We start from the raw sequence: 20,619 nt of genomic DNA on the forward strand, positions 1-20,619 counted from the left end.
GGATGGCCGGCGGCGCACGCATCCCGCCGTATCACGTATTTCATCCGTTTCATAATTCTTGTCGAAATATTACATATATCTAGACACTTTTTAATAATAGATACATCCATTTTGAGGCAAATTGAGACAAAAATTATGAAACGAAGGAGTACTCTGATACGTGAACCTGTTAAACCAATTCTGATTGGAGGGAGCAACTTTCAACAGCATGGACTCTGCTGTGGACCACCATGTTCTTGCGATACTGACAAAACAAGCAGCCTGACTCGGTACCCCTTTGCTTTTTTTCACGAATTGAAGTTGAAGTGTAGGTATGCTTGTTTTCGAACAGAGAGAGCTAGGAGCTTTTGAATGCAAGTTTTGAATACAGAGCTACCACACGAGCTTTTTTGTACAGGTTTTGAATACAGAGCTACCACACGAGCTTTGAGCACATGGGTGTGCTCCAGCGTGCTCTGCCGGCAGCGTGCAGCGAGGCGGCGTTTATGAGAGAGAGGACAGAGAAGCGTATTGCCGATCTTGGGGATATGGCCGACGACAGGGTAGGCTATTTCCGGTGCAATGAGAACGGCAAACGCGCTGGTTGAAAGCTGGAAGGAAAATCAGGCTCTTTGATTCAAAGATTTTCAATATTGAAGGAGTTTAATTGAGTATTCTCAGATATATTTCTTTAATGTTGGTTATCTGATTCATAGAATCATCATGCTCTATATAATAAATTTCCTAAAAAGATCTACAGTACAATAAAAGATCTAAAATAGGAAACTTTTTCAGCTGAGAGGTTTCTGTGATTTTGTTTCGCAGTGTAACCAAATAACCTTTCTGGGGAATTAGTCAGGTGCTATTCAATGCTATACTATTCAAGGAAAAAAGAAAAAAAAAGCTGGTATCAAGTATTAATAACTCTACAATCTTATGTTTTCAATTTCCACAGACAACATAATCCAAAGGAGAAACTCAAACCTGTCTCATTAACACATCACAGGATTCAGCATAAGGAGTGGTACAGAGGTCGAATAGAATTCAAATCCACCCAAAGAAAATTTCAGGCAACGCTGTGCATAATGTATCAGAACAATGTGAATCATGTATCCATTTAGTTGCCTCTTTTACGCATTGCGCTAGTGCATACGCATACACTCTTGCACCGGTAGAACAAAGACATTAGCACGATTCAAAACCTCCCTATGCAACCAGAGGGGGAGGGAGGCATCAAGTTCGGTGAAGTCCAAGAGTGTATTCTTGACCGAAATCCAGCGAACATACGAGAAATTGAGAACCACCTTACAACAAGTCAAAAATTATTTGTAAGAACTCTTAAAAAAAGAACCGACGATTTATCATCTCTCAGTAACTTCGCCCAGTTGCCAAGGATAGGTTGGGATGACAGCATGTTTTTCTTTGAGCACCACTACAGCCTACAAGGGTCCAGGAAATGTGCCATTCTCCCTCTGCTCGTTCCAACGCTCAACCTGCATAAGACACAACCATGTCATCAAGTTGAGAAAGGTCATGTTGTAAAACTAAAAGCGATATAAGTAACGCTTAAGATATACTAATAGATCATTTCAGACAGCGTATACAGCCGAAATGCCACCAACCCGTAAAGAAAGTTGCCAGAGCATATATAAGGTTCATCAAGCATTGTACGCATTCTAAAGAACCCAACATTTCAGAAGCTTACCCATACAGATAAATTCTTGTTGTAACCATATGTGCAAAATTATTCTAAGCCATAAAGCAACATGTCTTTTATTCCCAAATGTCAATTTGCAAGGTTTCTGTGCTCTCCAACTCTTGCTCAGCAGACTACAAAATCAACGCCATCCAACTCAACTAACCCACAAGTGAACCAAGGTCAAGAAGTTGCTCCATTAGATGCAATTCTTGATAAGATTAAATATGCATGACTAAAGAACAACAAGAAAAAATAATCTTGAAACCAGAAAGTTTAGGATTATCAAAAGGTAAGCAGTATGTTACTAAATAACACAGGTATTAGGCTCTAATGGGAGTCCTCAAATAATACACCGTCTGTAGGCAAGTCTGAGGTCAGCAAGGAGATAACGAAGTACGGAAGCTCCATATGCCATAGAAATACCTACCTCATCATCTCAGAATAAACTGAAAAGCAGCAGTGAAAAAATTGAGGCATAAACAAAAATGCATACCCATTCACTTGGGCAAAGTGACCGATAGTACTTTGCAAACTTTTCACACTCTGGAGCGTCCTCTCCTTTTGCAGCGACACACCTGCCACAAAACCATAGTCCATGTCAATGACTCAAATAACCAATGATGTATCGGTTACAAAAGGCGAAAGGGGAGGACCATACCTATGATACTCAACATAGCGAGTGAAGCAATGCCTTGTTTGATTGGTTGTAGGGAAACGAAAATCTGCTGGAGCTGTCTCAATCTGTATAGCAATATATGTTTAGTATTGACTTATTGTAATTGTTGGCCACTAGGTAGTAATATCATACGTCGTATAGAAAAAGAAGTAATAGCATACCTTAACTTCTGGTTTCTCATCAGTCGTTTCCTCTGCAGCCTCATCGCTTTCCTCTGTAGCAGGGTTGGTCTCTTTCACCTCAGGAGATTCACTTTTTTCCTCGACAACAGCATCAGTCTTTTCAGCTGGTGAGGTTTCAGTGCTAATAGCAGATTTCCCCTCAGCTGAATTTTCCACTGGGACCTCCTTAGGTGGGAGTGAATATTCCTGCAAAAAGGTGGACTTCAAGTTTTCAGGGCTTGGTCTGGACCATGAAAGATTAATATCAGTAGGAAAAAATCACCACAGATTAGTTAACTTGGGATCATAAAACGATCATATAAAAATACTACACGGATGTCAAAGTTCTCATAGAGATTTAATCCCCAGATAAACAAACTGGTATAGTACAACATACATAAAAAACATAAAGAATGCCATATTTTTTAGATAAAATAAAAAATGCCATATTGACATCAAACCAACTCCAGAACCAGTCAACTACAAAATTGCTGTAATGCCAAAAAAATAAGCACTTCCTCTTTTGAACCTATGAAAGTCTGCAAACGTTTACAGTGCTGACCCTTCATTCGCACCAAAGTTGCGTAATAAAATCCTGACGGCACACGACCTGGGGTTGGTAACTTCAACATCTACTAACAGTGATAGCAACGGACACCGATGATAGCCGAATCAACTCCAATCGTGAACGCAGTAGCCGCTGGCTCTTCCAGACTTCCACAAGAATTAATCAAACAAAACATCTCGAGTCTTGACCCCTTAAACCCTACTAGTACGGTGTCATACACTGGGACACGACATACGGAATCTAATACCATCGCTCCGCCTAAATACGGCCACGAGGTTATACAAAAGAGCCGATCTGGCCGCCCCGCGGCGCCAATTCACCGGGAGCCGCCTAGTGATCACATAGGGGAACTCTAAACTGAATATAATTGGGCGAGGTAAGAGCGGGTGGAGCTATGGATTCTCTTACCTCGGCCAGCGTCGGGGCCTTGCCTTTCGTCGCCATGAGCGCGCCGCGGAGGTTCCTGGACGCGCGGCGGCTGCGAACTCCTGCGACCGGGAGAGAGAGAATCGACCGGAGGCTGGCGTCGTCGAGAAGGAAAAGGCGGACCGGTCCGAAGTTCCCAACTCCCAAGGAAGAACAAAAAGGTGTAGTAGAGGGTTTTTTCGACTGGGCTGCGTTGACGATTGTTCAATCTGGGCTCGTTTATTCTGGGCCCAACACGTCTTATTGTGGGCTCACGTTTTGCCATGTAGCCATCAAAACTATATCCGATTTAAATAGGACTTTGGGCCCTTGACATCTGTAATGTCGTACAGACGTACAGTAGTCATGCCTTGCTTCGCTCAAAAAAAATTAGTCATGCCTTGCTTCATTATCTTGTGTCGGTCGTTTGTCATGCATTTTGAGCCACCTGCCTTCTGTCTCGCTTTGGCTTACGAGCAATTAAGTATGGCATGTCAAATGTTTGTAAAGTTGTATCTGGTCATCAACCAAATGTTGTGTCATATTTTTAAGAAATGATGTGTATCATGAAAAGAGTTTCAGGTTGTATAATGGATACATCAGCGAAAATTCCTTCTGGGTCCCGTGATCCAGGCCTCTTTGTATCTCGTCCATCGAAATTTTCCATCCAAGAGCTGTTGTGGGCCGATCCATAATATTATTCAGGACGCTTCTCTTAAGTCTTAATCATAGTGCATGTTGCGGCGAAATCACTCAAGTTCCTCTTCTCTTTGAGGAGGGCTCGTTGTCCCCTTTCTCCTTCATCTGCACCATCCTATTCCTCCGTCCGTTTGCCACACAGTTCATAAATTTCAGGAAACAGGACACACGTGGTTCTCATTTACATTCTGGTATTAGACTGATTATCCAATTAGTCATCATTACTTCTTTTTCTTTACTGTATAGTCATCATCATTATACAGTAGTCACAAAATAAGTAAGTTAAATTTGCATAGATTTTTATATAAATCCACGTCACTCGTTTCAGAACAGATATTTTTATATAAATCCACGTCACTCGTTTGAGAACGGATGGAGGGAGTACTGTATATACGTTCGGCGCTTCATCCCCAAGTCTCCAAATCGGCGCACGAACTTCAACGGGTGAGCGGTGTTTATCACGTTTACTAGCCAGAGTGTCACCGAGACGCTGCGTTCTGAATTATTGTCGTTACATTACAGGGAGGTGCAGACAATGCTGTCACACGCTCGATCGCACTGCTACCACATCCCCCAAAAGCAAACCAACAAACGCATCACCCAGATCAGATGCGATCTCGAATCGATAGCGCGCGGTACGAAAACACAAGAAGGCATACAACAACGACCACTCACTCCGCTCGCTCTCAACCTTTTCTTCTCCCCCACACGATACGATGTGCCCGCGGAACAGCAACCATCATGGCTGGTCGAACCGGTCGCAACCCACGAGCTACACGAGCGTGCCATTCTGTTTCGGTTTGACATTGACGCCGCCGTTGCCGTTCTCCTTGGCGCTGGCGCCGTCCATCCAGATGATGCAGCGGAGGCATTTCCCCTGCGTGAGCAGGTCGAACGCCCCGTTGATGTCGTCGAATCCCATCTCGTGCGTCACGAACTCGTCCAGCTCCAGCTCCTGCAAGCAATCAGGAACAAAGATGAAAACCAACATGCGTCTCGTCTAAACAATCCAGAGACCTGTCCTGATATGTGCATGAGCTGTTGGTTACTTCTACCTAACCTCGTCGAGATACTTCTGGGCCAGCAATGGGACGTCGGTCTTGGGCTTGAGCCCGCCGAAGAGCGACCCGACCACCGACCTCCCCCTGAGGATCTCGTACGACGGGATGCTGATCGGCGCCGCGGCGCCGCTGGCCACGCCCAGGACGATCGTCTTCCCCCAGCCCTGCAGCGCAACAGGGAAGAAGAACGTCGATCGATCAGTTTTGCTAGTAATTATCTGCCGTCGCGGCACAAATCCGTACCATTCGGGAGCTGCTGAACGCTTCCGCCGTGACGGCCGTGGAGCCGATGCACTCGAAGCAGTAGTCTGCGCCGCCGCCGGTCATCTCCTTGATGACCTGGAGGTCCATCAAGGATCAAACTAGTTAACCAGCAATCTAGCAGTAGTATCAATCACATATGAACGGCACCGTCGATCTTCGATCGATTGAGATCGAATAATCGGTCAGACCTCGCTCACAGCCTTGCCTCCAGTGTCGTTCGGGTTGATGAACTCGGTGATCCCCATCCTCTTGCCTGGAAAGAATGAATCCTTCTCGTTAATATATTGTTCAGTCAGGCTTCCTTCGGCAACAAAACGGACTCCAATTTAATTTTCTTCTGCTATACCAGTACGTGTTATCGTACGTACCGATTTCACACTTGTCCGGGTTCAAATCGACTCCGATGATCCTCTTTGCCCCACGCATCTTGGACCCTTGCGCTACCTGCAGCGCCGTACGTAGCACAAACCGTGATTAACTTGGGAAACAGCCACGGGCTGGCGTAAAAAACTGAGTGAGTAATATAACTGAGTGAGTAAAAAACTGAGTGAGTAATATAACTTGGGAAAGTCAATAATCTGGAATCTTTGATAGTTACCGCTAACCCGACGGCCCCTAGCCCGAACACGGCCACGGTCGACCCGGGCTCAACCGCCGCCACCTTCCACGCCGCACCAACCCCTGCTCCAATCAGCATTGCCCAAAGCGTCAGTGAGACGACAGTGATGACCGATGAGCTCGCTAATTAGTGATGACTGGTCATGAGTGAGTTAATCTCGTTAATTAATCGGTTATACGGACCGGTGGAGACGCCGCAGCTAAGGAGGCAGGCCTTGTCGGGCGGGATCATGAGCCCGGGGCCGAGCCTGACGAGGTGGGCCACGTCGACGACGGTGTACTCGACGAAGCTGGAGACGTTTATGAAGTTGTGGATGGGCTCGCCGGTGCCGGCGAACGCAAAGCGCGTCGTGCCGTCACGCGGCATGCCCGGCAGGAAGCGGAAGGGAAGCCCCGAGCAGATGTTGCTGCGGTCCGAGAGGCAGTCGGGGCAGTCCCCGCACTGCCCCGAGAACACCGGCACCACCGTGTCGCCCGGGGACACCTCCACCACCTCTTCCCCCACGCTCTCCACCACCCTGGAAGAATCAAATCAACCAAGAAAAGGGGTTTGATCAGAAAAAAAGAGTGTCGGCAAAGCTAATCACGATCGAGGGCCCCTAATGATTGGAACTTGTGTCTGTTGGTGGATTTTAGGAATCTGTCCGTTTCATTCATTCATGAAGTCATGATTAACTGGAGCTGATGTAGAGTGTGTTCTGGATTCCTGTGAGCAGTAGATTAGTTTCTTCTTTGTGATGATGATATAACTTGTGCAGTTGTGCTGCTTCTCTATGCCTCCTAGGATCCAGCATCGTTGAAATGTGTTGTGTTGCAACCATGTACTGTACTTACTACTTAGCCTTTTGCGTTTTCCATGTGCTCTGCATTGCCCCTCGGTTTTTTCTTTCCTTTTTTGAGGACTATAGCCAGGTGGGGGCATTTTGCCTCTGTGAACTGAACTTGGGGGCTTAAGTTAGTGCTCTCTCTATTTTTGTTCATCAGAACCATCTCAAAATCCAAAGGAATTGGTTTATAAATTATAAGCCCAGTACTTTGAGAACATGCAAAATTAACTACACCTACACTAATTTAGGGTGTTGCTACGCATAGGACGAATTTTATACCAACTTGTTGCGATCAGATACGACTGTGGGCCATGCTAACAAGATTAGCAGTTGCCCATAGTAATCAGACGCTGTCGTGCTAGAATGGTAATAGTGAGTACATTGTCGTTCCGACTAGTCTATGTGCTGTTTGGTGCTTCCGCCAGTACAGACATTGGGGGATGATGTCGACGACTGGTACGAAACTCTCATTGTTTGTTGGAATTGGATGGAATCAAAAGTCAAATGCAGAACTGTACCGAAAATGAAAAGAAAGTGTCGTAATCGTTCAGCGAGCGTAAGACAGAGATAGATGGCGTTTTCATTTCACGTACCCGGCTGCTTCGTGCCCCAGGATCGACGGGTACATGGCCGGGAAATCCTACAACGAAACAGAGGAAAACACAAAGGGCACGCCGGGAGGACTGCCAAATTAGCCAGAGCATTCCCAGTGGCAGCTCCGTTGACTCCGCTTGCAACAATTAAGCTGGACACCGCCCGGCGAAGCTGACGAAGAATTTTGCAATTAATCCGATTAATTAATTAACCCAAATTAGTACCTTCATGCGCCAGAAGGTGACGTCGGTGTGGCAGAGCGAGGTGCAGAGGATCCTGATGCGGACCTCGTGCGCCCGCGGCGGCGCCACGTCCACCTCCACCATCTCCAGCGGCTGCCCGGCCACCTTGCTCACCGCCGCTGCGTAGCGTAGCCATGCTTAATTAATCCGCCACGAGATTGGCAGTTAATCAGGCAAAAGGGATGGATACGATGCCGGAGATGTGGTAGACTGGTAATACCTTTGCATCTGATGGGCTTCTTCGCGGTGCTCTGCTCCATCGTCTTCTTCCTTCCCCGGCGATTTTGGTCTCTCGAAGAAGTTGTTGGTAGCTAGAGCCTATAGACAGCGAGTAGAAGATGAGAATGGCGCAATGATTTGTGGGGGTGGACACTGCGAGGTGATATACCGGTAGGATGGCGTCTGCCGCGTGTCGGGGTTGTGTTTATAATGGAAAGGCGAAGACATGGTATACGAGTAGTACTAGTACTAATTTGTAACTCTTTTCTTTTTATCAGGGGAAGTAGTGCGGGAGTACTTTGATAACGAGACACGCGTTCGTAGATCATCAATTTAGCTAGATAAATATAAATTAGCTCATATAGGTGACGGTGATTCCTTGATATTACTTGTATATAGGTCTTTAGTCTTTACACTTTAGTGCTTTCAAAAAAAAAACTTTTTTACACTTTAGTGCTGAAAAAAAAAATCTTTACACTTTAGAGCAAGTGCAATGTTCAAAACATATAGCTAAGAAGGGGCTAAGAAATGTTAGCACCGGGTCTAACCATTGCAGCAAGCCTAGCTAAGAAATTTTTTTTAGGCCCAACGCAACTACTTGCCACGGCTCCAAAGCCGTGTTGACAATTGTGGAGCCCATGCCTCCTCTATCTCGTCCGCCTGGACTGTGGCCACCTCGCCCGATTCTACCATGGAGAGGGAGAAGTGGCAGAGGGAGGAGGCACTGGCGGATGGGTCGCCGGGGAGGGACGACGTTGTAATGGTGACGAACACCGAGTCGACAAGCATCTGGAAGCCGCGGAACATGCAGACGCAGGCGGACCCTGCCGACAAAGGCTGACGCGGGCGACCTTGCCGACTTTGCCGAGAGGCTGAGACCGGCTGGGTGAGAAGGAAGCCGCGGCGGATCTCCTGCGTCATGGGTCGTGCACCCGTGCCCGCTTGGCCGCCGAGCAGATCGCCATAGACGCGTGTGCCCCCCCCCCCCCCCCTCTCTCTCTTGCTGTGCGCGTTGTGGATGAGAATCAGTGCCTCCCACCCCAAATTCAAGTTGAGGCAATTTTTCAATCAGGAGATTTCTAGTTGATGTCAGGGGAAGATTGGGAGATTTCTAGTCTGGGAGGAAGAAGAAGAAGCAGTTGGATGGGAGAGAGATCTGACAGATGGGTCCTGTGCGTCCTAGAGGTCGAGTCTTGCAAATCTAGTACACTGCAGCTCTTTTGGGTTTTGTAGACTCGGTGCTAGATATTTTCTTAGCCTCACCCCACATTGTTCATGCTCTTCGTGCTGCAACCTGCAAGTTGGTAGCATCGGAATAAGCCAGCTGACAGGAGTATGAAGGGAGCATGAGATTAAAAGGTTGACTGTTAACTAACTCTTAGTCGATATTTTCCTTAAGAGTCCGATTCTTCACGAAGAGTTGGTTCTCTTCTCTCTCCTATTTCTATTTCCTTACACAAACAAATTTTAAATTAGAATCGGTTAATTAACAATCAGCCTTTGCGGATGCCATAAATGTTATTTTTTAGTGGATTTACTTTCTGCACACAAAGTTTCGAGATTAAATTTCACAAACCACAGGTTTTGAGACAGTCTTCTCACCAAGTCCTCACTTTTGCTAATTTGTCCACAAAACCACATGTTTTATGTCTAATTGTCTTACATCACACAAAATGACGGTTTACATGATTTTGGCAGTATTTCTTACAAATGGGCACCGCATGTCAGACGCCATGACTTTTTCATTGGACCCCTTGACTTTTTCTTTTTTTTCCCTCGTCCTCTCTTCTTCTAGCACAGAGAAAAACAGCCTCGGGAGAAGCTTTAGCGGGAGTTGACCTGCCGCCGCCGCGCTGCTCCGACCAGCCCCGTCTCTAAGGCCTTTGACGTCCCGCATCGGACGGATCTTGCCGCCCCGCCGCCCTGCTGCCCAGTCGCTAGCTCGTCGTCCCGGTCAGAGGAGGCCGCCACCGCGCGCACGGATGGCTTTCTTTCCGCGGGTTGTTTTCCTCCATGCTAGAAGAAGAATAGAGGGTGAGGGGGAAAAAAGAGAAAAAGGTAAGGGGTCCAATGAAAAGGACGTGGCGTCTAACATGCGGGAACCACTTGTAAAAATAGTGTTAAAATCTCGTAAACCGTCATTTTGGGTGATGACAGACAATTAGACACAAACACGTGGTTCGGCGGACAAATTAGCAAAAGTGGGGGCTCGATGAGAAGACGGTCTCAAAATCCATGGTTCTGTGAAATTTACTCAAATCTGAAAGTTACGAATAGTGTTTTGCCGTAAGGAGCCCGTAGGCCAATCTCTTGTATATATATAGCAACACATACGTACATCATACATATGGCAAGTACAGATATGGCATGTACATATATGGCAAGTACAATTAGCTACAATCACGTACTAATCAATCTACCGATTCCTCTAACATGCCCCCTCAATCTGAACCGTTGTGTACAAGATTCAGATTGTGTTTGAATCGGTCCAGCATTTGTCTCGTCGCCGGCTTGGTGAACACATTGGCGAGTTGATCGCCTGAGGAGATGAATCTGACATCAAGTGTCCCTGACGACACACGCTCACGAACAAAATGGAAATCAATCTCAATATGTTTCGTGCGAGCATGAAATACTGGATTTGCAGTCAAATAGGTGGCGGCAAGATTATCACACCAGAGAATCGGTGGCTTCTATTGTTTAACTCCTAGTTCTTGCAACACTGACTGCATCCAGATTGCTTCAGCTGTACCATTTGCTAGGGCCTTGTACTCTTCTTCGGTACTCAACCGAGACACGGTGGGTTGCTTCTTGGAACTCCATGAAATCAGATTGGATCCTAAGAAGACCGCAAAACCACCCATTGAGCGTCGATCATCAACGCATCCCGCCCAATCAGCATCCGTAAATATGCTGATGGAAGTTGACGGTGATTTGGTGATGCTAAGGCCAGTATTCATGGTCCCTTTCACATATCGCAGAATGCGCTTAACTGCTTCCCAATGTTCATCTGTGGGCTGAGCAAGATATTGGCATACTTTGTTGACAGCAAACACGATATCCGGCCGAGTGAGCGCGAGATACTGCAATCCACCAACCATACTCCGATACCGAAATGCATCATCACCCGAAAGAGGAGTGACACTATCCTTTGCCAGCTTGTTGGGTACACATAGAGGAGTGGAGGTAGGCTTGCAATTCTCCATATTGGCACGATGCAGCAAATCAAAAGCATACTTGCATTGTGTCAATGAGATGCCCCCATAATTGTAAGACACCTCTAGACCAAGAAAGTACTCAAGCTTTCCAAGATCCTTGATCGGGAAAATCTCCGATAGGGACTGCACGAGGTGATCAACGGCATGTGGAGTGGAGCCGGCAATGATGATGTCATCCACATAAACCAACATGTACAACTGAACTCCATCGCGTGAGAAGATGAACATGGACGTGTCAGCCTTGGAGGGAACAAAACCGAGCTGCTGGAGACGATCACTCAAGCGAGCGTACCATGCCCAAGGGGATTGCTTCAGTCCATAGAGAGCTCGCTGCAACTTGCAGACAAAGGAAGGACGAGTTGGGTCTTCAAAGCCCGGAGGTTGGTGCATGTAAACGTCCTCAGCAAGAAAACCATGAAGAAAGGCATTGCTCACGTCGACCTGGCGAAGGATCCAATTGCGAGAGATTGCCAGGGAGAGAACAAGACGCATCGTAGCGGGCTTCACCACAGGACTGAAAGTATCACCATAATCAATGCCGTGCTGTTGTGTGAATCCTCGAGCAACAAGGCGAGCTTTGTGCTTGTCAATGGAGCCATCGGGACGGTGCTTGGTTTTAAAAATCCACCTGTAGCTAACTATGTTTGTTCCTGGTGGTGGAGGCACCAACGTCCAGGTGCTGTTCTTGCAAAGAGCATCAAATTCATCTTCCATCGCTGCACGCCATGCCAGTTCACCGAGAGCATCACGATGAGAAGTAGGAGCCGCAAGAAAAGCACGACGACGCGGATCATACCGGACAGTGCCATCCTTTAACTCCCGCGGCTTGTGAATATTATTTCGGCTGCGCGTGATCATGGAGTGACCATCAGCGGGAGGCGGCGGAGGCGCCGCAGCAGCAGGTGGCGGAGCCGTCGCAGCAGAGGCAGGAACTGGGAATTCCTCCCGTCCAGCATTAGGAGAGAGGCCCAGCTCGTCTTGGGCTGGATCAACAGAGACGGAGTGGGCCGGGGAGGCAGGCCCAGGCGTTGGGGAAGAGGCGCCTGCCTCCTGATCGACCTGAACAGAGCCAGGCAGCTTGGGAGCCACATGCACGTCGCCATCTCCAGTGACCTGCACAAGAGGCACTTCGGCTGGGACTGCCGGATTAGGTACCAGGTAGGTTAAGTCATATTTGCGCACATCATTGATCATAGCCGGTTCGGAGACGGGAAAAGTGACGAGATCACGGAGTTGGGAGACATCAACAGAAACACCGGGAGTGGCAGAAGGAAAAATATTCTCATCAAAAACAACATCACGAGAAATATAGATGCGACCATTGGAACGATCTAGACACTTGTACCCCTTATGCAATGTGCTATAACCAAGGAAGGTGCACATTTTGGATCGAAATTCGAGCTTGTGAGCAGTACATTTGCGGCGACTGGGCCAACACGCACACCCAAAAGTGCGAAGGAACTCATAGTTCGGTGTGACACCAAGGAGTCGATGGATGGGGGTATCTTGGTGAAGCACCGGAGTGGGCATGCAGTTGATGAGGTATCATGCGGTGAGGAAAGCTTCATCCCAGAACCGCAAGGGAAGAGATGACTGAGCGAGAATCGTCAGCCCCGTTTCAACAAGATGACGGTGTTTCCTCTCAGCGATACCATTCTGCTGAGATGTATGAGGACACGACACACGATGGGAGATGCCAACACGTTGAAAATACTTGTGTAGGCGATGATACTCACCGCCCCAATCAGATTGCATAGATTTTATTTTGGCATTCAAAAGACGCTCAACATGATTCTGAAAAGAATAGAAAACATGTTTGACATCTAACTTATATTTGAGAAGGTAAATCCAGCAAAAATGACTATAATCATCAACAAAACTCACATAGTATTTGTAATCTCCGGAGGAGGGGAGAGCCGGCCCCCAAACATCAGTATGAATAAGCTCAAGAGGCATAGTAGAAACGCGAGTAGAAGCATGATAAGGTAACTCATGACTTTTACCATGTTGGCACGCATCACAAATAGATATATTTGACTCAGAAGGTGAAAAAGAAAAATGTTTGTGCCTAGCAAGAAACTGCACTACATTATTTGTCGGATGACCAAGACGATGATGCCATTGCTGGGAGGTGACCTTGATGCTACTGGAGGCGTGACGAGAGGCTGGCAACGCACGAGCGAAGGGAATTGGGTAGAGACCACCGCAACTTCTACCTTGAAGAATTATTTTCCTCGTGACCATGTCCTTAACAAAGAAAAACTTTGGATGAAACTCAATAAAAATATTGTTATCGGTTACCAGTTTATAAATTGAAAGCAAATGCTTGCTAATCTTAGGAACATGAAGAATATTGTTTAGCTTTAAAGACGAACCGGCTAGATGCGAATGACCAATGTGCGAAATAGACAAACCTGCACCATTAGCCACTTGTACTTGGTCCTTGACGCTGTAGCGTTCTTGAACCAAGAGGCGCTCCAGATCACTCGTCAGGTGATCGGTCGCACCGGTATCCATGTACCGGTGGTTGTCGTGGTAGCCATGGCTCGTGGAGGCAGAGTTGCCCTGGTAGCCCGTGCACTAGTCATCCGCCTGATAGCCCTGGTTGAAGCGATTGCGGCAGGCCAGCGCGTCATGGCCCCAGTTGCGGCAGATCTGGCACCGAGGACGGTACTGTCCGCCACCCCCGCATCCATTGCGGTTGCCACCGTCACGGTTGCCGCCGTCGCGACGGTTGTTGTTGCGGCCACCATTTTGGCCGTGCTGGCCGTTACCTCCTTGCTGGCCGCCACCGCCCCTCTGCCGTAACGGCAAGAGTGGCCATCGTTGGATCGTTGGGGACGGTGATCACCACGAGCAGCAGCATTGCCTGATGGACCACTCGCCGGATTGAGCTTGATGTTCTTGCATTGCCTCACATCGCAGGAGAAAAGAGTAAAATTGGGCGAGGGTGACCGGAGTGGTGATAACGGTGAGCGACGCGGCCAGCGATTCGAACTGAGGACCGAGGCCGGCGAGGATGTAGTCAATGACCTCATCGTCGGAGAGAGGATTGCCGATGGCTGCCATCATGTCGGCGAGGGCTTTCATCTTGCGGAAGTATTCCGCGGCTGTCATGTCCCTCTTCTTCAGCGTCTGGAGCTGGAGTCGCACATGCCGAACGCTCGCACGGTTCTGAGCACTGAACATGTCATGGACCGCGGACCAGACCTGCGCAGAGGTGGTGCGGCCGGTCATCGTGGCTGCAACGTCTTCTCCCATGTTGGCGAGCAGCATGGCAAGGGTACGCTGGTCCTGTACCCACCAGGCATGATATGCCGGGTTGGCCACTGTTTTGGCTTCCTTGCTCTCGCCCTGGGTGATCTCCTTCGGTGGCGCCGGCACAGATCCGTCAAGGTAGCCATACAGGTTTGCACCGGAGAGATTCGGGAGCATGAGGGTCCTCCACAGCATGAAGTTGGTGTGGTCGAGCCGGACGGGGATGCTGGAGAGAGCGGCCGGTGCTGCAAGCGTCGCAGACGGGTTCGAGACGAGGGCGCAGGCGGTGCCGGCGATCTGCAGCACGGAAGTCATGGCGGCTGGGGTTGAGGCTCTGAAACCAAGTTAAGAACAGTGTTTTGCCGTAAGGAACCCGTAGGCCAATGTCTTGTATATATATAGCAACACATACGTACATCATACATATGTCAAGTACAAGTATGGCATGTACACGTATGGCAAGTAAAATTAGCTACAATCACGTACTAATCAATCTACCGATTCCTTTGACACTGAACTGAGTTATTTAACCCCGGAGCAAACAAGAAGGCGACGACAACGACCAGTCACTCCGCTCGCTCTCGACTTTTTAACCTTTTCTTCTTCTGCCCCACACGATATGTCCAAAGATTAGCAACCATCATGGCTGGTCGATCCGATCGCAACCCACACGAGCTACACGAGCGTTCCATTCTGTTTCGGCTTGGCCTTGACGTCCTTTTCGCCCATCCAGATGATGCAGCGGAGGCACTTCCCCTGCGTGAGCAGGTCGAACGCCGCGTTGATGTCGTCGAAGCCCATCTCGTGCGTCACGAACTCGTCCAGCTCCAGCTCCTATATACGAAGCGATGGAGATCTCGATGAGGATTTCTCTGCATGAATGCAGCATGCATGGTGTAAAAATTTACCCTGTGGAGATACTTGTGTGCGAGCAATGGGATGTCGGTCTTGGGCTTGAGCCCGCCGAAGAGCGAGCCGACGATGGATCTCCCCCTGAGGATCTCGTGCGACGGGACGCTGATCGGCGCCGCCGCGCCGTTGGCCACGCCCAGGACGACCGTCTTCCCCCAACCCTGCAGGGAATGATAAATCGATTGATTTGCTCGCTGTGCACGTACGTACGTACGGTCGGTACCATACCATTCGGGAGCTTCTGAACGCTTCCGCCGTGACGGCCGTGGAGCCGATGCACTCGAAGCAGTAGTCTGCGCCGCCGCCGCCGGTCATCTCCTTGATGACCTGGAGATCCATCAAATTACTTAATTGCTGGTTAATAAGCAATCATCGATTGTTAATATAGCACACACGAACGGCACCGTTGATCGTCGCGTTGATCGATCGACTGAGAATATCGGTCAGACCTCGCTCACTGTCTTCCCTCCGATATCGTTCGGGTTGATGAACTCGGTGATCCCCATCCTCTTTCCTGCAATGAATCAATTGTTTTCCCATTGTTTTGTCAAGCTTTCTTCAGCAAAGTAATTTCCGTGCTAGATCCAACTTAACTTTCTTCGACTATAGCATTGCCGTACGTACCGATCTCACACTTTTCCTGGTTCAAATCGACTCCAATGATCCGCTTAGCCCCACGCATCCTGGACCCTTGTGCTACCTGCAGCGCCGTACGTACGCACGTCAACATCAACGCACGGTACAAATTAACCGTGATTAGTTGGAGACTTGGGCGACAGCCACACACAAAAAAAAACTTGGGAAAGTCAATAATCTGGAATCTTTGATAGTTACCGCTAACCCGACGGCGCCTAGCCCGAACACGGCCACGGTCGACCCGGGCTCAACCGCCGCCACCTTCCACGCCGCACCAACCCCTGCTCCAATCAGCATTGCCCAAAGCGTCAGTGAGACGACAGTGATGACCGATGAGCTCGCTAATTAGTGATGACTGGTCATGAGTGAGTTAATCTCGTTAATTAATCGGTTATACGGACCGGTGGAGACGCCGCAGCTAAGGAGGCAGGCCTTGTCGGGCGGGATCATGAGCCCGGGGCCGAGCCTGACGAGGTGGGCCACGTCGACGACGGTGTACTCGACGAAGCTGGAGACGTTTATGAAGTTGTGGATGGGCTCGCCGGTGCCGGCGAACGCAAAGCGCGTCGTGCCGTCACGCGGCATGCCCGGGCGGTAGGGAAGACCTGAGCAGATGTTGCTGCGGTCGGAGACGCAGTCGGCGCAGTCGCCGCACTGCGCCGAGAACACCGGCACCACCGTGTCCCCGACAGCCACCTCCACCACCTCTTCCCCCACGCTCTCCATCACACTGGAAGAATCAAAGAAAAGAGCGTGTCAGCGTGGACGAGCATCGAGAATTCTCTCAGATTGCCGTAGCCGGATCAACTTCCATGTCTGGCTTTCGCACGCCGGCCCCGCCTGGTAGTAGTGGTCGACAGAGCAAATCTCTACGCCCCCCTTGATAATTTAAACTTGTGTCTGTTGGTACTAGAAACTTTAAGTATCTATCCATTTCATTAATTCATGAAGTCGTGATTACATTGCCTTTTTTTTTCTCTTCAAGCCACGGATTTAACTGGAGTTACTGTAGAATGTGGCCTGGATATCTGTGAGTAGTACATTAGTTTCTTATCTGTGATCATGATATAACTTGTACAGTTGTGCCAGCATCGTTGAAATGTGTTGTGGTTGCGACGCCAAGGACAAGCCGGCTTCCTAGAAGAAGAAAAGCGAATGAGGAAAAAAAAGAAAAAGGTGAGGGGCTTAATGAAAAAGACGTGACGTCTTACATGCGGACCACATGTAAGAAATACCATCAAATGCGCTTAAACCGTTGTTTTGGGTGACGTGAGACAATTGGACATAAAACGTGTGGTTTTGTGGATAAACTAACAAAAATGGGACTAGTTGAGAAACCTGCCTCAAAAGTCAAAACCTGCCTCAAAAGTCTAAACTAAATTTTTTCTCTACTTAAAAAAAGTATAATAGAAGAGTCCTACGTACATTGTCGTAAGCAGAGTCGTTCCGATGACTAATCTATGTGATGTTTTGGTGCTTCCGCCAAATAAGGGGATTGGGGGACACTACCTGGTACGCGCGCTTCGTCTTGCTGCTCGAAAAAACTGAAGCAATTATAAAAAATACTGAAGCAATTACCGCGATGCTAAACACCCAACAATAACAACGAAAAGACAATCCCCATACTGCTATGTTTTTTAACATACAACATTGATCTTTTTTCTTACTTTTTCATCAATTCCATCTCTTTGTGTATCATAACTTAAAACTAATGCATAATTTTTTCTACGGTTTTGCTTGGGCTCAGTCGCCTGAGGTTGTGTTTTTCTCAGTCGACGCCTTCTCGACTGTTTTTCTCAGTCGACGCCTTCTCGACCGTACGATCATCTTTGAGATTGTGTTTTTCTCAGCCGACCCTTTTTTGACCGTACGATCATTACTTTGGACGCATAGGATCGGTGGACTGAGAATTTGTGTTTCTCAGTCGACTGAGGCATAGTCAGACCCTTTTTTCTAACACTTCAGATTTCAAACATGAGACTCTTTGAATATTAGTCACAAATATTTCACTTTCTTGGATTAGATAAAAACATATTTCCTCCATCACATATTAAGTGACTTTCTATTACATGTATCTTTTAGACATACATACATCCATGTTTGAAAAAATTTGAGTCACTTAGTATGGGATGGAGGGATTAATCATCAATTACCACTATTTACATGAAAACCAATCAATTTGGCGGCACATGTACTCTCACTGAACTATCCAAAGTCACCTAGATTACATTAATTATCTAGATATTTTGTAGCTCTGGATGTTACATGTTTCGGATCCTCAAACTGAAAATACAAAAGAAACCATATGAATCCAACATTTTTCATACATAGTTCCATAATCTTCCGACAAAATACCTGGAAGAAGTAAAAGTAAAATGCGTGAACTTTAACTTGAAGAATTCAAAACTCTAACAATCTGAGAATTAACTTTCATAATTCTTAGGACACCTGCTTAACATCTTGTGCGAGGTGACGATGGAGCTTCACGGGGGAGAAACATTGACGGCCTTTGTTTCAACTCCTTGAGAGCGGATTGGTCAGCCTTTGTTTCAACTCCTTGAGAGCGGATTGGTCAAATCTTACCTCTCTGATGGCAAATACTTCCGGGTGGAGAACAATGTTCAAGATAACAATGCTGACCTTTTTATGAAGTGTTGACTGAGATTCCAGTCATTTGTCCGAATTTATTCTTCAAGAATGGAGCAAGGTTGGCATGTATGTTTTTGACACTACTTGTAGTAGACCTACAGAGTTGCTCTTACTTGTCTTAAAACTTCCCAGTGATAATGAGCCACGTACCATTTCAAGCAAAGGGGCAATGATTCAGATATCGTATTACAAGCCACAATTACAAAAGTAAAGACGAAGAATTTTTTTTAGGCGATCACTCAAGGCACCAAAACAAACCTTTCTAAAAAAACCACGAACTCTTTGGACATAGAATACCCTTCGCCACCACCAACGTCTTGACCCAACAAACAAATCACACGTCATACAGCCGCTATCATAAGATACAGTACAAAATACACATAAGAACGAAAATACACTCGTTACCAAACAAATGAGGCCGTTGTTGCATGCACCTTCTCTTTCTTTTGGGTCTATCCTCCGACGCACTAAGACGCGGCAACATAAGATTACCTACGAAAAAAGGAAAAACAGAACCAAAAGCAACGCAAAAGCGAACGATACCAAGCAAGTAACCACGAACAGCATGCAACACCGGAGGCAAAGCAACGAATCGACATCATGAGACACAGCAGCACCTAAAACACCAAATCATGAGACAAAAGAGAAGCGTCCCAAACAATACAAAGAATTGAAGAAGAAACACACGCACTTCGAGAACGAACAGCTCCACGACGCCCACGTCCTCGAGTAGCCGACAACCCTCGGCCCCTCCCACGACAGCCACGCCTTCCGGACCGCAAATCCACACCAGCACCAGCACCACGGCCCCCAGCAACCGACAATCCTCGGCACCTTCCACGACGACCGCGCCCTCGGGGCAGCCCATCCGCGGACGCACCGACACCACGCCCTCCAGCAACCGAGGACACCCGGCCACCTCCACGACGACGGCGCCGTACAGACGACTCATCCGCAGAAGCATCACCAGCAGATCGCCCCCTCCGACGACGCCCACGACTCTCCCGGAAGACACATCCGCATGCACATCCAGACCTCCATGCCTGGGCCCACGTCGGCCACGACGGCCAGTAGTGGACACGTCCATCAACGCACGACAACTCAAAAGGGAAGAGCAAAACTAACACCTCGCAAGACACAATATTAATGCAAAACCAAATAAACAAAAAAAGTCAAGGGAAGTAACAGATGTATCTTACAACGCCGATCGAAATCGATAGCATCTGGAGAACAGACCACGGCAGCAAACAAACCAACCAAACCAAAACAAACGGAACGCACACCAGAACAAGGGCACACACTGGAACAACACAGCACCCACGTACGCCTATAAATAGCAGCCGGTGGAACAAGCGAGAAAACAGCCAGCGCACGCACTCTAGAATACTCCAACCGATAGCACACAGGGCACGCGTCGCCATGCATGAACCGCCCCACGCAGCACACACCCTGCCGATGGGCCTCATGCAAACCGACCAACACTAATGCGCAATACCGTCGAGCGCGTCGCGCAGCCCGGCGAGAGCGCGAACGTGCGCGCAACATATTTTCCGAATTACTATTAGTACCTTCATGCGCCAGAAGGTGACGTCGGTGTGGCAGAGCGAGGTGCAGAGGATCCTGATGCGGACCTCGTGCGCCCGCGGCGGCGCCACGTCCACCTCCACCATCTCCAGCGGCTGCCCGGCCACCTTGCTCACCGCCGCTGCGTAGCGTAGCCATGCTTAATTAATCCGCCACGAGATTGGCAGTTAATCAGGCAAAAGGGATGGATACGATGCCGGAGATGGAGTTAAGTACCTTTGCATCTGATGGGCTTCTTCGCGGTGCTCTGCAGCTCCATCGTCTTCTCTTTGTTGGTAGCTAGACAGGGAGTAGAAGATGGGAATGGCGCAATGATTTGTGGGGGTGGACGGTGCGAGATGATATACTGG

General features: G+C 48.2%; 3 protein-coding genes and 1 long non-coding RNA gene across 6 annotated transcripts; all 4 read right to left on the reverse strand.

The window, feature by feature from the left end:
• Positions 1-946: 946 nt before the first annotated feature.
• On the reverse strand, positions 947-3,649 carry LOC100824775 (cytochrome c oxidase subunit 6b-1). The gene is made up of 5 exons (XM_003562638.4): positions 3,492-3,649; positions 2,516-2,722; positions 2,337-2,419; positions 2,172-2,253; positions 947-1,472 (listed from the first exon to the last, which is right to left on the reverse strand). Exons 1-5 carry the CDS (start codon positions 3,525-3,527, stop codon positions 1,419-1,421), a joined length of 462 nt encoding a protein of 153 aa, XP_003562686.1. The 5' UTR covers positions 3,528-3,649; the 3' UTR covers positions 947-1,418.
• Positions 3,650-4,623: 974 nt separating this feature from the next.
• On the reverse strand, positions 4,624-8,231 carry LOC100822825 (alcohol dehydrogenase-like 2). Of its 3 annotated transcripts, XM_024461790.1 has the most exons (11): positions 8,182-8,231; positions 8,014-8,111; positions 7,776-7,912; positions 7,551-7,597; positions 6,314-6,648; positions 6,111-6,193; positions 5,881-5,956; positions 5,701-5,765; positions 5,492-5,587; positions 5,248-5,412; positions 4,624-5,142 (listed from the first exon to the last, which is right to left on the reverse strand). In XM_024461790.1, exons 2-11 carry the CDS (start codon positions 8,051-8,053, stop codon positions 4,960-4,962), a joined length of 1,227 nt encoding a protein of 408 aa, XP_024317558.1. In that variant the 5' UTR covers positions 8,054-8,111; positions 8,182-8,231; the 3' UTR covers positions 4,624-4,959. The 3 variants fall into 3 exon arrangements, with proteins under 3 accessions (XP_024317558.1, XP_003562679.1, XP_014752720.1); XM_003562631.4 differs by lacking the exon at positions 8,182-8,231 and having other exon boundaries at positions 8,014-8,175; XM_014897234.2 differs by lacking the exon at positions 8,182-8,231 and having other exon boundaries at positions 4,978-5,142; positions 5,243-5,412; positions 8,014-8,175.
• A 6,633-nt stretch (positions 8,232-14,864) lies between these two features.
• LOC100838531 (alcohol dehydrogenase-like 7) lies at positions 14,865-16,831 on the reverse strand. The gene is made up of 7 exons (XM_014897235.2): positions 16,438-16,831; positions 16,235-16,317; positions 16,025-16,100; positions 15,850-15,914; positions 15,629-15,727; positions 15,397-15,561; positions 14,865-15,322 (listed from the first exon to the last, which is right to left on the reverse strand). The coding sequence occupies exons 1-7, from the start codon at positions 16,760-16,762 to the stop codon at positions 15,164-15,166; spliced, it is 972 nt and encodes a 323-aa protein (XP_014752721.1). The 5' UTR covers positions 16,763-16,831; the 3' UTR covers positions 14,865-15,163.
• Positions 16,832-18,161: 1,330 nt separating this feature from the next.
• Positions 18,162-20,216, reverse strand: LOC112271768. The gene is made up of 2 exons (XR_002965135.1): positions 18,485-20,216; positions 18,162-18,391 (listed from the first exon to the last, which is right to left on the reverse strand). It is a non-coding gene; the product is annotated as an uncharacterized LOC112271768 (long non-coding RNA).
• Between the last annotated feature and the right edge of the window lie 403 nt (positions 20,217-20,619).

Source organism: Brachypodium distachyon, chromosome 1 (genome assembly GCF_000005505.3).
Source record: "Brachypodium distachyon strain Bd21 chromosome 1, Brachypodium_distachyon_v3.0, whole genome shotgun sequence".
NCBI classification, from domain to species: domain Eukaryota; kingdom Viridiplantae; phylum Streptophyta; class Magnoliopsida; order Poales; family Poaceae; genus Brachypodium; species Brachypodium distachyon.

What these genes read in the sequence shown, in the direction of transcription:
- LOC100838531 (XM_014897235.2), bottom strand. Translation starts at nt 16,762, where the DNA reads ATGGAGAGCGTGGGGGAAGAGGTGGTGGAGGTGGCTGTCGGGGACACG. An exon ending in CCAGGAAAAGTGTGAGATCG is followed by an intron (nt 15,915 to 16,024) that starts GTACGTACGGCA and finishes GATTCATTGCAG; the next exon opens with GAAAGAGGATGGGGATCACC. An exon ending in GAGGGAAGACAGTGAGCGAG is followed by an intron (nt 15,728 to 15,849) that starts GTCTGACCGATA and finishes ATGGATCTCCAG; the next exon opens with GTCATCAAGGAGATGACCGG.
- LOC100824775 (XM_003562638.4), bottom strand. Translation starts at nt 3,527, where the DNA reads ATGGCGACGAAAGGCAAGGCCCCGACGCTGGCCGAG. An exon ending in CGCTATGTTGAGTATCATAG is followed by an intron (nt 2,254 to 2,336) that starts GTATGGTCCTCC and finishes GTTTTGTGGCAG; the next exon opens with GTGTGTCGCTGCAAAAGGAG. An exon ending in CACTTTGCCCAAGTGAATGG is followed by an intron (nt 1,473 to 2,171) that starts GTATGCATTTTT and finishes TGTCTTATGCAG; the next exon opens with GTTGAGCGTTGGAACGAGCA.
- LOC100822825 (XM_024461790.1), bottom strand. Translation starts at nt 8,053, where the DNA reads ATGGAGCAGAGCACCGCGAAGAAGCCCATCAGATGCAAAG. An exon ending in TAGGGGCCGTCGGGTTAGCG is followed by an intron (nt 5,957 to 6,110) that starts GTAACTATCAAA and finishes ACGGCGCTGCAG; the next exon opens with GTAGCGCAAGGGTCCAAGAT. An exon ending in CGTTCAGCAGCTCCCGAATG is followed by an intron (nt 5,413 to 5,491) that starts GTACGGATTTGT and finishes GTTGCGCTGCAG; the next exon opens with GGCTGGGGGAAGACGATCGT.